The following is a 15,274-nucleotide window of genomic DNA, read 5'->3' as shown; positions in this document are numbered from 1 at the left end:
AGTAATAAGAAGAAATTTATTTTTCTTCGCAGAAGAAGCTAACGCCGAAAAGACGAAATTAGAGAGCGTAAGTAGTGTCTATAGAGGGGTGTGGAGGTCCTATTTGATGAAAAAATATTTAAAAAATGCTGGTCAACTCGTAAAGTGCGTGCCTGAAAACGATAACGTGGAGGTATCCTGGTCGGCAACAGAAGTTTTGAGTGTGACTTTAATCTAACCTTCACCCACCCGGCTAGCCACGCGGTCTAACGCGCTACTTCCTGAGCGGGAAGGAGTGCCGGTCCGCGGGACCAATCCACCCGGCGTATTAGTGTCGAGGACCGGTGTGCTGGCCTGCCTGTGGATGGTTTCTAACAAGGGAACCTCCCCATCGCACCCCCCTCAGATTTAGTTATAAGTTGGCATAGTGGATAGGCCTTGAAAAACAGAACACAGATCAATCGAGAAAACAGGAAGAAGTTGTGTGGAAGTATGAAAAAATAAGCAAAATATACAAACTGAGTAGTCCATGCGCAAGATAGGCAACATCAAGGAAAGTGTGAGCTAAGGAGTGCCGTGGTCCCGTGGTTAGCGTAAGCGGCTGCGGATCGAGAGGTCCTTGGTTCAAGTCCTCCCTCGAGTGAGAAATTTATTTTTTTATCTTCGCAAAGTTATGATCTGTGCGTTCGTTCATTGACGTCTCTATTCACTGTAACAAGTTTAGTGTCTGTGTTTTGCGACCGCGCCGCAAAACCGTGCGATTAGTAGACGAAAGGACGTGCCTCTCCAATGGGAACTGAAAACATTTGATCGCAAGGTCATAGGTCAACCGATTCCTCCACAGGAAAACACATCTGATATATTCTATACGACACTGGTGACGGCATGTGCGTAGCATGACAGGAATATGTTGTTGACCCACCTAACTTGTACACTTGGCGAATGGGTAAAAAGATTCTTCTACCTTGCCCGATTTAGGTTTTCTTGTGGATGTGATAATCACTCCCAAAAAAGGGAAGAAAACATAACGGACGGACAGATAATAATTGTCTGAAAATAAAAAATTAAACTTTTCACTCGAGGGAAGACTTGAACCAAGGACTTCTCGTTCCGCAGCCGCTCACTCTAACCACGGGACCACGGCGCTCCTTAGCTCACACTCTCCTTGAAGTGGCCTATCTTGGTCATGGATTACTCAGTTTGCACATTTTGCTTATTTTTTTCATAGTTCCACACAACTTCTTCCTGTTTTCTCGATATGTCTGTGTTCCGTTTTTCTAGGCCTATCCACTGTGCCAACTTATAACTAAATCTTAGGGGGGTGCGATGGGGATGTTCCCTTGTAAGGCTGTTTTCCATCTACCTCGGTGACTGCAGGCTGGTTCCTCTTATTCCGCCTTACTTACACTGTGTTGGTGATTGCTGTGCAAACACAGTTTCCACATACGCGTACACCAAAGTTACTCGCCACGCAAATATTTGGGGCTACAATCGTCTGGCATGAGACGTTCCCAGGGGGGGTCCACTGGGGGCCGAACCGCACAATAACCCTGGGTTCGCTTTGGGGCGGCGGTGATGTGGGTGGACTGCTGTGGCCTGTTGTGGGGTTGTGGACCACTGAGGGCTATGGTGGGACGAAGCCTCTCCGTCATTTCTAAGTCCCCGGTTTAATACATACATCTAACCTTCACCTCTCAGTTATGTGAAGATTCGCCATGAACGACACGTGGTTTGGATTCCACGAAAACCATAGGCTCCCTTTCCCAGGTAGGGAAAGGAAAGTCGGCGGAAAGGCGCTCAAGTAAAAAACTTGGGCTAGGCCCTTGAGCTACAAAGTTTCATTATTACAGTGCTGAGTGGAGAACCATTACACTTGGACACCTTCAAGAAGAGCCTAGCGAAGCCACTTTCCCAGCTGACAAAGTATGTGAGGCAAGGTGTTCAATCAAGAGACTTGGGCTAGGCTCTTAAGCTACAGAGTTTCATTATTACAGAGTTAGATGGAGAACCATTACGCCCTCGAGAAGAGCCTGACAGCCACTTTGCCAACTGACAAAGAGTGCTCTACTACGTTTCCTGAGGGGCCCTGCTGTGACTTACTGAGCCCGCTGGCCAGCAGCTCCCGGTCGCGGCCGTTCTGCACGATCGGCCCCGTGATGAAGGAGACGAGCGTGACTCCGCCCACGCTCTGGAAGGAGCAGACGATGAGGCGCGACAGGTTGCGCGCTCGCACCAGTAGCGAGCGGCGCTCCTCCGGCAGGTGCGAGCAGAACTCGGCCGCGTTGCGCTCGATGTGCCGCTTCAGCGCGTCCATGCTCTCCCGCTGCAGCACGAAGATGGTACCCTGCGAAAGTGAGCAAGATATCCCTCACACACCGGCCAAGAAACTTGTAATTCTTCCAAACTTCGATTTCAATTTATAAGAGTAGTGAAAAATTCAGAATTGATGGCTGCAGTCCTGGTACATATTGAAATCTCCAAGATGAAGATCAGCAGCACGCCGCAGGAGGAACCAAGATACAAGAGACGTCCAAAAAGTTTTCGTTCGAAGGTCATACAGACCAGAATCGGTGTGCCAATCTGGAAAAATAGCCGTGAGCATTGACGCGATCATCCCACTCTCACGTCATTTTGAAGATAACCGTTTGGTAAAACCCTGTGTCCTCCTGCGTTAAGAAGCTGTAATTTGCTGCATTCCTCATTCGACAGGAATCGTCGAAGCCTTTTTAAAGGGAGCAGAGGCATGGTAATCGCATGGGGAGAGATGAAGACTATATAGCGGGTCCTCGAGTGATTCTTACTTCAGCTGGCGTAACTTCTGTGTTACGACATTTGCGATATGGGGACGTGCGTTATCGCGACCAGCACGGAACTTGGCACACGATTCCACAAAGGTAGTTTTCGACAGTAGTGCTGCCCCAACACATTCTTCACTCTCCGATGGATGTCTACCAGCGTTCCTCCTTCGACAGCCACGAAAAGAATAAGAGCTCGTTGATCCTGTTTCGACGCATTCGTTAGAAACATCGCCGTACTTCATTTTTTCGAGTTTACCGCACGCACTTCGGAAAGAGTTCGCCCCCGGTAGCTGAATGGTCAGCGTGACAGACTGTCAATCCTCAGGGCCCGGGTTCGATTCCCGGCTGGGTCGGAGATTTTCTCCGCTCAGGGACTGGGTGTTGTGTTGTCTAAATCCTCATCATTTCATCCCCATCGACGCGCAGGTCGCCGAAGTGGCGTCATATCGAAAGACCTGCACCAGGCGAACGGTCTACCCGACGGGAGGCCCTAGCCACACGGCATTTCATTTCACTTCGGAAAGACACGAATCCCGCACTAACCCTCTGCCTATATATTGGCGCTTATATTTCCGCATCGGAGTCGTTCAAAAATGGTTCAAATGGCTCTGAGCACTATGGGACATAACTTCTGAGGTCATCAGTCCCCTAGAACTTAGAACTACTTCAATCTAACTAACCTAAGGACATCACACACATCCATGCCGAGGCAGGATTCGAACCTGCGTCCGTAGCGGTCGCGCGGTTCCAGACTGTAGCGCCTAGAACCGCTCGGACACTCCGGCCGGCGCATCGGAGTCGTGCTATGTTGCATGTGCTGCAGCGACGCCCTCAGACGGAAACTTTTTGATCGCTCCTTATACGAGGTGTGAGTGCAAAGTTTTAAGAATGGATCTGCTACTGCTTACTGGTTTGGCAGGCAGGTACATGGAGGGTGGGGATTGAGTCATTGCCTTGTCCTTGAACGCCCTCTGATAGAAAACTGCGTTTCCTTTCAAATTCAAATTCAAATGGCTCTGAGCACTATGGGACTTAACATCTGAGGTCATCAGTACCCTAGAACTTAGAACTACTTAAACCTAACCAACCTAAGGACAACACACACATCCATGCCCAAGGCAGGAGTCGAACCTGCGACCGTAGCAGTCGCTCGGTTCCAGACTGGAGCGCCTAGAAACGCTCGGCCACCCGCGGCCGTCGCGTTTCCTTTATTCAGTTCGTTGTGGCAGCTGGTTGAGTGCGGGTCTGGTAGGGTTTGTTGCCGGATTCTGTCTGCGTGCAAATAGACATAACAACAGAGCAACGAGTTTGTGTGATTTTTTTTTCCTAATCGGGAAATCAGCTTGTGAGACTTACGAACTATTGAAAACAGCTTTTGGAGATAATTTTCTGAGACAGTCAAATGTTTTTGTCTGGTTCAACAGATTTAAAAATGGCTGCGAATCATTTGAAGATGAACCACGGTCAGGCCGTCCTTCACCTCAAAAACGAATGAAAATGTGGTGAAAGTTCGCGACTTAGTGCGCTCTGATCGTAGACTTACAGTAAGGGTAATGGCTAATGAGCTGAACTTAAGTTTCTATGCAGTTCAGTCAATTTTAAGTAAAGATCTGAACATGCCTCGAGTGTCTGCAAAAGTCATTCCAAAAGTGCTGTCAAGTGACCAGAGACAATACCGACTTGAAGTGTGCCAAGAACTGATTAACCAGACTAAAAGTGACCCATATTTGTTAAATAAGGTAATTACAGGTGAGGCATCGTGAGTATATGGATATGATCCTGAAACCAAAGTGCAGTCTTAGCAGTGGAAGACTTCAGGTTTACCACTACCGCAAAAAGCACGGCAAACTCTCGTCGAAGGTGAAGACAACGTTGTTGATTTTTTTCAATTGTACCGGTATTGTGCATCATCAATTGACCCCTGGAAAACAGACAATTAACCAGAAATACTACAAATGTGTCCTTGAGCGTTTGTGTGAAAAGGTGCAGAAGGAAAGGCCTGCATTGTGGAAAGACAGGAGTTGGGTGCGACACCATGACAATTCTCCAGCTCATCGTGCCTTCGTTGAATTTTTGACCAAATTCAAAATTCCTGTGCTTCCACAACCGCCATATTCCCCTGATTTGGCCCCTGCGGACTTCTAGGTGTTTCCTAAACTGAAATTTTCACGGAAAGGGAAAATATTTGACTCGACTGAAGATATCCAGGCAAATGCAGAGAGTGTCCTCAACACACTTCAGGAAAAAAATTTCCAGGAATGTTTCCAATAGTGGAAACACCGTAGGAGTCGGCGTGTTCAGTCAGAAGGGGACTATTTTTAAGGAGATGCATCACAGTAGCTTGTAAGTACCACCATTGTACAATTACAAGCCCATACTTAAAACATTCCAACCACATCTCGTAAAATGGCGTTGCAAATTAATAAAGTAGACTGGCGTGGAGTAATTCATTGTCGTTATCTGAAGGGGAACAATCGTACAACAATAAATACTGAGCTGGTGGAAGTGTACGGCAGCAATGCATCAACAAATGACACAATGGTTACGTGGCGCAGACGTTTTCGTTGTGGTCAAACAAGTTTGCATGATGAACGAAATTACAGACCATCTCTCTATGTAAAATCACGAATCTCAAGTGAAGACCATGGTGCTTAAAGACCAGGGTATAACAAACGATGCAAGAGAGGCAAAAGTGAATATCGGAGTAGTAATTAAAATCCACGAAGAAGAAATAAAAACTTTGAGGTTCGCAGATGACATTGTAATTTTGTCAGAGACAGCAAAGGACCTGGAAGAGTAGATGAATGGAATGGACAGTGTCTTGGAAGGAGGATATAAGATGAACATCAACAAAAGAAAAACGAGGATAATGGTATGTAGTCGAATTAAGTCGGGTGATGTTGAGGGAATTAGATTAGTAAATGAGACACTTAAAGTAGTAGATGAGTTTTGCTGTTTGGGGAGCAAAATAACTGACGATGGTCGAAGTAGAGGGGATATAATATGTAGACTGACAATGGCAAGGAAAGCGTTTCTGAAGAAGAGAAATTTGTTAACATCGAGTATAGATTCAAGTGTCAGGAAGTCGTTTCTGAAAGTATTTGTATGGAGTGTAGCCATGTATGGAAGTGAAACATGGACGATAAATAGTTTAGACAAGAAGAGAATAGAAGGTTTCGAAATGTGGTGCTACAGAAGAATGCTGAAGATTAGATGGGTAGGTCACGCAGCTAATGACGAGATACTGAATAGAATTGGGGACAAGAGGAGTTTGTGGCACAACTTGACTAGAAGAAGGGGTCGGTTGGTATGACATGTTCTGAGGCATCAAGGGATCACCAATTTAATATTGGAGGGCAGCGTGGAGGGTAAAAATCGCAGAGGGAGACCAAGAGATGAATTTTTTTTTTTTTTTTTTTTTTTTCTTCAGTCTACTGGCTGGTTTGTTGCGGCCCGCCACGAATTCCTTTCCAGTGCTAACCTCTTCATCTCAGAGTAGCACTTGCAACCTACGTCCTCAATTATTTGCTTGACGTATTCCAATCTCTGTCTTCCTCTACAGCTCCCTCTAGTACCATGGAAGTCATTCCCTCATGTCTTAGCAGATGTCCTATCATCCTGTCCCTTCTCCTTATCAGTGTTTTCCATATATTCCTTTCCTCTCCGATTCTGCGTAGAACCTCCTCATTCCTTACTTTATCAGTTCACCTAATTTTCAAAATTCGTCTGTAGCACCACATCTCAAATGCTTCGATTCTCTTCTGTTCCGGTTTTCCCACAGTCCATGTTTCACTACCATACAATGCTGTACTCCCGACGTCCATCCTCAGAAATTTCTTCCTCAAATTAAGGCCGGTATTTGATATTAGTAGACTTCTCTTGGCCAGAAATGCCTTTTTTGCCATAGCGAGTCTGCTTTTGATGTCCTCCTTGCTCCATCCGTCATTGGTTATTTTACTGCCTAGGTAGCAGAATTCCTTAACTTCATTGACTTCGTGACCATCAATCCTGATGTTAAGTTTCTCGCTGTTCTCATTTCTACTACTTCTCATTACCTTCGTCTTTCTCCGATTTACTCTCAAACCATACTCTGTACTCATTAGACTGTTCATTCCGTTCAGCAGATCATTTAAATCTTCTTCACTTTCACTCAGGATAGCAATGTCATCAGCGAATTGTATCATTGATATCCTTTCACCTTGTATTTTAATTCCACTCCTGAACCATTCTTTTATTTCCATCATTGCTTCCTCGATGTACAGATTGAAGAGTAGGGGCGAAAGGCTACAGCCTTGTCTTACACCCTTCTTAATACGAGCACTTCGTTCTTGATCGTCCACTCTTATTATTCCCTCTTGGTTGTTGTACATATTGTATATGACCCGTCTCTCCCTATAGCTTACCCCCTACTTTTTTCAGAATCTCGAACAGCTTGCACCATTTTATATTGTCGAACGCTTTTTCCAGGTCGACAAATCCTATGAAAGTGTCCTGATTTTTCTGTAGCCTTGCTTCCATTATTAGCCGTAACGTCAGAATTGCCTCTCTCGACCCTTCACTTTTCCTAAAGCCAAACTGATCGTCACCTAGCGCATTCTCAATTTTCTTTTCCATTCTTCTGTATATTATTCTTGTAAGCAGCTTCGATGCATGAGCTGTTAAACTGATTGTGCGATAATTCTCGCACTTGTCAGCTCTTGCCGTCTTCGGAATTGTGTGGATGATCCTTTTCCGAAAGTCAGATGGTATGTCGCCAGACTCATATTCTACACACTAACATGAATAGTCGTTTTGTTTCCACTTCCCCCAATGATTTTAGAAATTCTGATGGAATGTTATCTATCCCTTCTGCCTTATTTGACCGTAAGTCCTCCAAAGCTCTTTTAAATTCCGATTCTAATACTGGATCCCCTATCTCTTCTAAATCGACTCCTGTTTCTTCTTCTATCACATCAGACAAATCTTCACCCTCATAGAGGCTTTCAATGTATTCTTTCCACCTATCTGCTCTCTCCTCTGCATTTAACAGTGGAATTCCCGTTGCACTCTTAATGTTACCACCGTTCTTTTAATGTCACCAAAGGTTGTTTTGACTTTCCTGTATGCTGAGTCTGTCCTTCCGACAATCATATCTTTTTCGATGTCTTCACATTTTTCCTGCAGCCATTTCGTCTTAGCTTCCCTGCACTTCCTATTTATTTCATTCCTCAGCGACTTGTATTTCTGTATTCCTGATTTTCCCGGAACATGTTTGTACTTCCTCCTTTCATCAATCAACTGAAGTATTTCTTCTGTTACCCATGGTTTCTTCGCAGCTACCTTCTTTGTACCTATGTTTTCCTTCCCAACTTCTGTGATGGCCCTTTTTAGAGATGTCCATTCCTCTTCAACTGTACTGCCTACTGCGCTATTTCTTATTGCTGTATCTATAGCGTTAGAGAACTTCAAACGTATCTCGTCATTCCTTAGTACTTCCGTATCCCACTTCTTTGCGTATTGATTCTTCCTGACCAATGTCTTGAACTTCAGCCTACTCTTCATCACTACTATATTGTGATCTGAGTCTATATCTGCTCCTGGCTACGCCCTACAGTCCAGTATCTGATTTCGGAATCTCTGTCTGACCATGATGTAATCTAATTGAAATCTTCCCGTATCTCCCGGCCTTTTCCAAGTATACCTCCTCCTCTTGTGATACTTGAACAGGGTATTTGCTATTACTAGCTGAAACTTGTTAAAGAACTCAATTAGTCTTTCTCCTCTTTCATTCCTTGTCCCAAGCCCATATTCTCCTGTAACTTTTTCTTCTACTCCTTCCCCTACAACTGCATTCCAGTCGCCCATGACTATTAGATTTTCATCCCCCTTTACATACTGCGTTACCCTTTCAATATCCTCATACACTTTCTCTATCTGTTCATCTTCAACTTTCGACGTCGGCATGTAAACCTGAACTATCGTTGTCGGTGTTTGTCTGCTGTCGATTCTGATTAGAACAACCCGGTCACTGAACTGTTCACAGTAACACGCCCTCTGCCCTACCTTCATAACGAATCCTACACCTGTTATACCATTTTCTGCTGCTGTTGATATTACCCGATACTCATCTGACCAGAAATCCTTTTCTTCCTTCCACTTCACTTCACTGACCCCTACTATATCTAGATTGAGCCTTTGCATTTACCTTTTCAGATTTTTCCAGTTTCCCTACCACGTTCAAGCTTCTGACATTCCACGCCCCGACTCGTAGAACGTTATCCTTTCGTTGATTATTAAATCTTTTTCTCATGGTAACCTCCCCCTTGGCAGTCCCCTCCCAGAGATTCGAATGGGGGACTATTCCGGAATCTTTTGCCAATGGAGAGATCATCATGACACTTCTTGAATTACAGGGCACATGTCCTGTGGATACACGTTACGTGTCCTTAATGCAGTGGTTTCCATTGCCTTCTACACCCTTATGTTGTTGATCATTGCTGATTCTTCCGCCTTTAGGGGTAATTTCCCACCCCTAGGACAAGAGAGTGCCCTGAACCTCTATCCGCTCCTCCGCCCTCTTTGACAAGGCCGTTGGCAGAATGAGGCTGACTTCTTATGCCGGAAGTCTTCGGCCGCCAATGCTGATTATTTATCAAAATTTAGACAGTGGTGGGGATCGTACCCGGGACTGAAGACGTTTTGATTATGAATCAAAGACGCAACCCCCCCCCTTTTTTTTTAATCTCATTTTGTTCGCTTTCGTTCGTTGCATCTGCTCAGGGCGGCCGTCTTAAGACACCCGTTTTAGTTCGTTGTTGATCGATTAACTCAGTTTTTTTATCACAGAGGGCAGCTAACCCTCTGACCGAACACGCTGAGCTACCGTGCCGGCGACCCCTAGACAACGGGTACTATTTGAGAATACACTAAGCAGATTCAGAAGCATGTTGGTTGCAGTAGGTACTGCGAGATGAAGAAGGTTGTCCAGGATAGAGTAGCATTGAGAGTTGTATGAAACCAGTCCCTGGACTGAAGACCACAACAACAAAAACAACAACAACAACAGCAGTTTCAACATCTTGTACGATATTTTTAGCATGTCAAATGTCACCACCGCTGTATTCTGCGACGCCCACAACCCTCCAAGACGTTCGCAGGACTGAAGCAGCAGTGTAAGTCGTACAACTACGTTATCTGTCTAATCTCCATGTACGAATGCTGGATCTATCAGGACGGCCCGTGGGTTCATCAATGCTAAAAAAAAAGTCGGAGTCGCAACTGTCACTAGGTAAGGTGATACTGAATGTTTTTGGGACTACCTTGGTGAGGTGCTAATACTGACCAGAAAACTGACTGGTTTTTACAACTGATTTGCCAGTGGACTTTTTTATTCAGCTCAGTCGGTTTTTGTTAGTCGAATGAATCAACCGAATGAAACTACACTGTCAGTCACATAAATGTGACCACCTGTCACAGGCCTGAATAACCACCTTTGCAGTGTGGACCACTGCGAGATGTGCAGCAAGAGAGCCAGTGAGGTTCTGGGAGGTACCAACAGCGATACGGAGTCACGCCACTTTCAGCGCCGTTGCCAGCTGCGCTAGGTTTCTCGGTTGATGATCCATGGCGCGAACAGCTCGATCGATTGGGTTCAAATCCGGGCAGTTTGGTGCCCAGAGGAGTACCTTAAAGTCATCCTGACGCGCTGCGAGCAGTGTTGCTTGTTGCATTGTCCTACTCGTAGATGTTATCGTGCCGAAGAAAACCAAACTGCATGTGAGGGTAACCAAAGATAGATGCATACTTGTGTTGATCCATTGTGCCTTCGAGAATGACGTTATCTCTCACGGAATGCCACGAAATCATTCGCCATATCATAGAGCTCCCTCCTTCGGCCTAAACCCTTGCGACGTTTGTTGAAGGGTGTTTGCTTTCAGACGTTTCATGCCAATGGAAAGGCCACCTGTCGCCAATCAGCGGACGTCCACTTGCAGTACTGGAGTGCAAATTCCACCCTTCTTCGCCGATTAACGGCAGTCAGCATGGTTGCATGGACCTTTGTTTAACCGGCCGGTCAATTGCTTAACAGTTGCACGTTTATTCGCCTGTACATATCTGCGCAGCCGTTGTCCACCACAGTTGTCTCTGCGCCGGTTTTGGATAGCGCTGTTTTGTCATGAGCGGTGTATCTTAACCACGGCGCCACACGAGCAGTTCACAGTCTCAGCCGTTTAGGAAGTCCTTTCACCCTTGGGCCACAAACCAATGATCATGTTTTATTGGTCGTCAAATAAATCGCTCGGTTTCCGCGTTTCGACAACTATTGCACTGTTTTCCTCTACGCTGCTAGTGCTGCCACCTGCCATCTGTGAGAGGTTATTGCACGTTGACATCGCATATAGGTGATGGTCACATTGGTGTGACTGGACCTCTCAGTATCTACTGCCTTGTCAGCTACACGAAACGAAATGAAAGGATCGTATGGCATTGTTGGCCGGGAGGCCCCACGCGGGGAAGTTCGGCCACCGTATTGCAAGTCCTCTTTTCTTCATTCACTGTACGGGTCTCAGTAGTTACACTTACTTAGTGTGAGAAAAACGACTGACAAGTCTCCGACAGTTACGGCAGATATATGAATGTTTTCACTCAGTCTTCGGGGTGAGTAATTTCATTTAAATAATCTTCAGCATATTAGCGTATCATAAAACATGACCATCGTTGAAAACCTTTTCTTTCTTTCTTTTTTTTTAAAGACACAAACAGTGCATATTATTTTAATGAGAGCTGAAAACTGTGTTGCTAAAGATGAAGTATTTTCAAAATTTATGTATTTACATAAACACGGATTTTCGTATTTCTGGCAGCAAATCTGGACTTTTTTTGATGACTTTAAAAGGCTAACAGCTGGTGGTACATTACAGATTTACGTTTAAATAAATGAAGAATTACGTTTTCATTTAAGTTTATTGGAGCTCTGTCTCTGTCTTCTTTCCACTGGTTTGCAGTGATCACTGATAACTTTATTTTAGTAAATGCTGAGGTGACGTAAACAGGAAGCCTATAAGAAACAATTATTTTAATTGTTTGGTGACTTAATCACTTACTTTTAAGCACATACTGTCACTCGTTGGAAGTGCTTTTCTCTCTTTTTTGCGAGAAATAATTTTCATCATTCGTAAATTTTCTTTCAATTTCTTTAGTTAATACAGTTTTACAATATTATTCGCCCCTGCAGATACTGTATATAGCGTGTAATTTATCTTTGGGATCAGTTTCTTTATCTAGTCATATGATTTCTCCCATTTCCAAGTCCTGAGCGTTCCAGTATTCTGGTACAGGCGCAAAGTCCACGGTTTCAAAAATAACCATGGGCGGCAGACTAAACTAAAAGCAATTTACTGTCGTTCAATAAAAAGCAAACTTCGGAACGACAGTAAAAGTGATGACAGACAATAAAAGAGCGCAGTCAACAATTATAATTGAACAATGCCAGAACGATAAAATGTTTGCATTAGGTTGCTCCCACTCACTGGTTTCACTCGGAAGAAATGAATGAATGAATGATTCAACCGATACGTAAAACTACAACCGAGTGAGTCTATTGTTTTCCAACAACCGAGTGAATCGATTGTTTCGTTCTGTTGTTCCCATCACTAGACGCTAACAGATAATGCTCGTAAGGAGCAAACCGTCACGGTAGCATACTGTCGCAATCTTCTGCCAAGGTTACGCAAACCAGTGAATATATAACGTGGCGGAAGCTCTCCAAAGGGGCGTTTTTGTTCCACAATCTCGTTCTTCACATGATAGAGCCAGATACGGTTTTTCTTTAGACGTATTTTCTCCTGACACGGTAACCAGTGACGTTTTCCTCTTTTCTCAGATGAAGAAACCAGTGCGTAACAGGCATTTCCAGAATGACAGATGATTTTCGAAGTGGCTTGACTCCTGATCAACCAAAATGCAGACGTCTAGAGCAAAGATCTCCAATTGCTATCCGTTGTTGTTGTTGTGGTCTTCAGTCCCGAGACTGGTTTGATGCAGCTCTCCACGCTACTCTATCCTGTGCAAGCTTCTTCATCTCCCAGTACGTGCTGCAGCCTACATCCCTCTGAATCTGCTTAGTGTATTCATCTCTTGGTCTCCCTCTACGATTTTTACCCTCCACGCTGCCCTCCAATACTATATTGGTGATCCCTTGATGCCTCAGAACATGTCCTCCCAACCGATCCCTTCTTCTAGTCAAGTTGTGCCACAAACTCCTCTTCTCCCCAATCCTATTCAGTACCTCCACATTAGTTATGTGATCTAACCACCTAATCTTCAGCATTCTTCTGTAGCACCACATCTCGAAAGCTTCTGTTCTCTTCTTGTCCAAACTAGTTATCGTCCATGTTTCACTTCCATACATGGCTACACTCCATACGTATACTTTCAGAAACGACTTCCTGACACTTAAATCTATACTCGAAGTAAATAAATTTCTCTTCTTCAGAAAAGCTTTCCTTGCCAATGCCAGTCTAAATTTTATATCCCCTCTACTTCAGCCATCATCAGTTATTTTGCTCCCCAAATAGCAAAACTCCTTTACTACTTTAAGTGTCTCATTTCCTAATCTAATTCCCGCAGCATCACCCTATTTAATTCGACTACATTCCATTATCCTCGTTTTGCCTTTGTTGATGTTCATCTGATATCCTCCTTTCAAGACACTGTCCATGCCGTTCAGCTGCTCTTCCAAGTCCTTTGCTGTCTCTGACAGAATTACAATGTCATCGGCGAACCTTAAAGTTTTTATTTCTTCTCCATGGATTTTAATACCTACTCCGAATTTTTCTTTTGTTTCCTTTACTGCTGGCTCAATATACAGATTGAACAACATCGAGGAGAGGCTACAACCCTGTCTCACTCCCCCCAACCACTGCTTCCCTTTCATGTCCCTCGACTCTTATAACTGCCATCTGGTTTCTATACAAATTGTAAATAGCCTTTCGCTCCCTGTATTTTACCCCTGCCACCTTCAGAATTTGAAAGAGAGTATTCCAGTCAACATTGTCAAAAGCTTTCTCTAAGTCTACAAATGCTAGAAACGTAGGTTTGCCTTTTCTTAATCTAGCTTCTAAAATAAGTCGTAGGGTCAGTATTGCCTCACGTGTTCCAATATTTCTACGGAATCCAAACTGATCTTCCCCAAGGTCAGCTGTATCAGTTTTTCCATTCGTCTGTAAAGAATTCGCATTAGTATTTTGCAGCTGTGACTTATTAAACTGACAGTTCGGTAATTTTCACATCTGTCAACACCTGCTTTCTTTGGGATTGGAATTATTATATTCTTCTTGAAGTCTGAGTGTATTTCGCCTGTCTCATACATTTTGCTCACCAGATGGTAGATTTTTGTCTGGACTGGCTCTCCCAAGGCTGTCAGTAGTTCTAATGGAATGTTGTCTACTCCCGGCGCCTTGTTTCGACTTAGGTCTTTCAGTGCTCTATCAAACTCTTCATGCAGTATCATATCTCCCATTTCATCTTCGTCTACATCCTCTTCCATTTCTATAACATTGCACTCAAGTACATCTCCCTTGTATAGGCCCTCTATATACTCCTCCCACCTTTCTGCTTTCCCTTCTTTGCTTAGAACTGGGTTTCCATCTGAGCTCTTGATATTCATGCAAGTGGTTCTCTTTTCTCCAAAGGTCTCTTTAATTTTCCTGTAGGCAGTATCTATCTTACCCCTAGTGAGATAAGCCTCTACATCCTTACATTTGTCCTCTAGCCATGCCTGCTTAGCCATTTTGCACTTCCTGTCGATCTCATTTTTGAGACGTTTGTATTCCTTCTCGCCTGCTTCATTTAATGCAATTTTATATTATCTTCTTTCATCAATTAAATTCAATATTTCTTGTGTCACCCAAGGATTTCTACTAGCCCTCGTCTTTTTACCTACTTGATCCTCTGCTACCTTCACTACTTCATCCCTCAAAGCTACCCATTCTTCTTCTACTGTATTTCTTTCACCCATTCTTGTCAATTGTTCCCTTATGCTCTCCCTGAAACTCTGTACAACCTCTGTTTTAGTCAGTTCATCCAGGCCCCACCTCCTTAAATTCCCACCTTGCTATCCATAGTTGCTATCCATAGGTGCGAAAAAGTGTCACATTTAGAGGTGAATACGTAGAGAAGGATCAACACGAACACCAACTATCATTGGTGCAGCATAACTTTTTTTCAAAGTTATAACTTATACTTTATGCTAACCTCTTTCTGATTAAGGATACAATCTTCAGGAATTGATTCCTCGCAGGAAAAGGAACAACGAAAGTCATATCAAGATGTGTTTGGAAATGGGCGACGAATCTCCAATAAAGCAATTAATTCTGACGCGTCACGTTAAACATTGCATGGCACTAATTTATTATTTAACTAATGAATATCTACTACCGTAGATGGCACTGATCAACTACATTAATCCGTGTATTGCAGGTTCTATGATTCGTGCTAAGTCAAAGCATAATGACCCG

At 44.0% G+C, this 15,274-nt stretch overlaps 1 protein-coding gene across 1 annotated transcript in view; it reads right to left on the bottom strand.

The window, feature by feature from the left end:
- Nucleotides 1-1,990: 1,990 nt before the first annotated feature.
- LOC126204085 (uncharacterized) overlaps nt 1,991-15,274 on the bottom strand; it is a 36,084-nt gene continuing 22,800 nt past the window's right edge. Inside the window, exon 3 of the mRNA XM_049938504.1 lies at nt 1,991-2,323. Within this exon, the coding sequence (XP_049794461.1) occupies nt 1,991-2,323 (333 nt within the window). The remainder of the gene's footprint in view (nt 2,324-15,274) is intronic.

The sequence above is a fragment of the Schistocerca nitens genome, chromosome 9 (assembly GCF_023898315.1).
Source record: "Schistocerca nitens isolate TAMUIC-IGC-003100 chromosome 9, iqSchNite1.1, whole genome shotgun sequence".
In the NCBI taxonomy this organism is placed as follows: domain Eukaryota; kingdom Metazoa; phylum Arthropoda; class Insecta; order Orthoptera; family Acrididae; genus Schistocerca; species Schistocerca nitens.
Note: the sequence above shows the minus strand (reverse complement) of the source record. Positions and strands in the feature narration are given on the sequence as shown.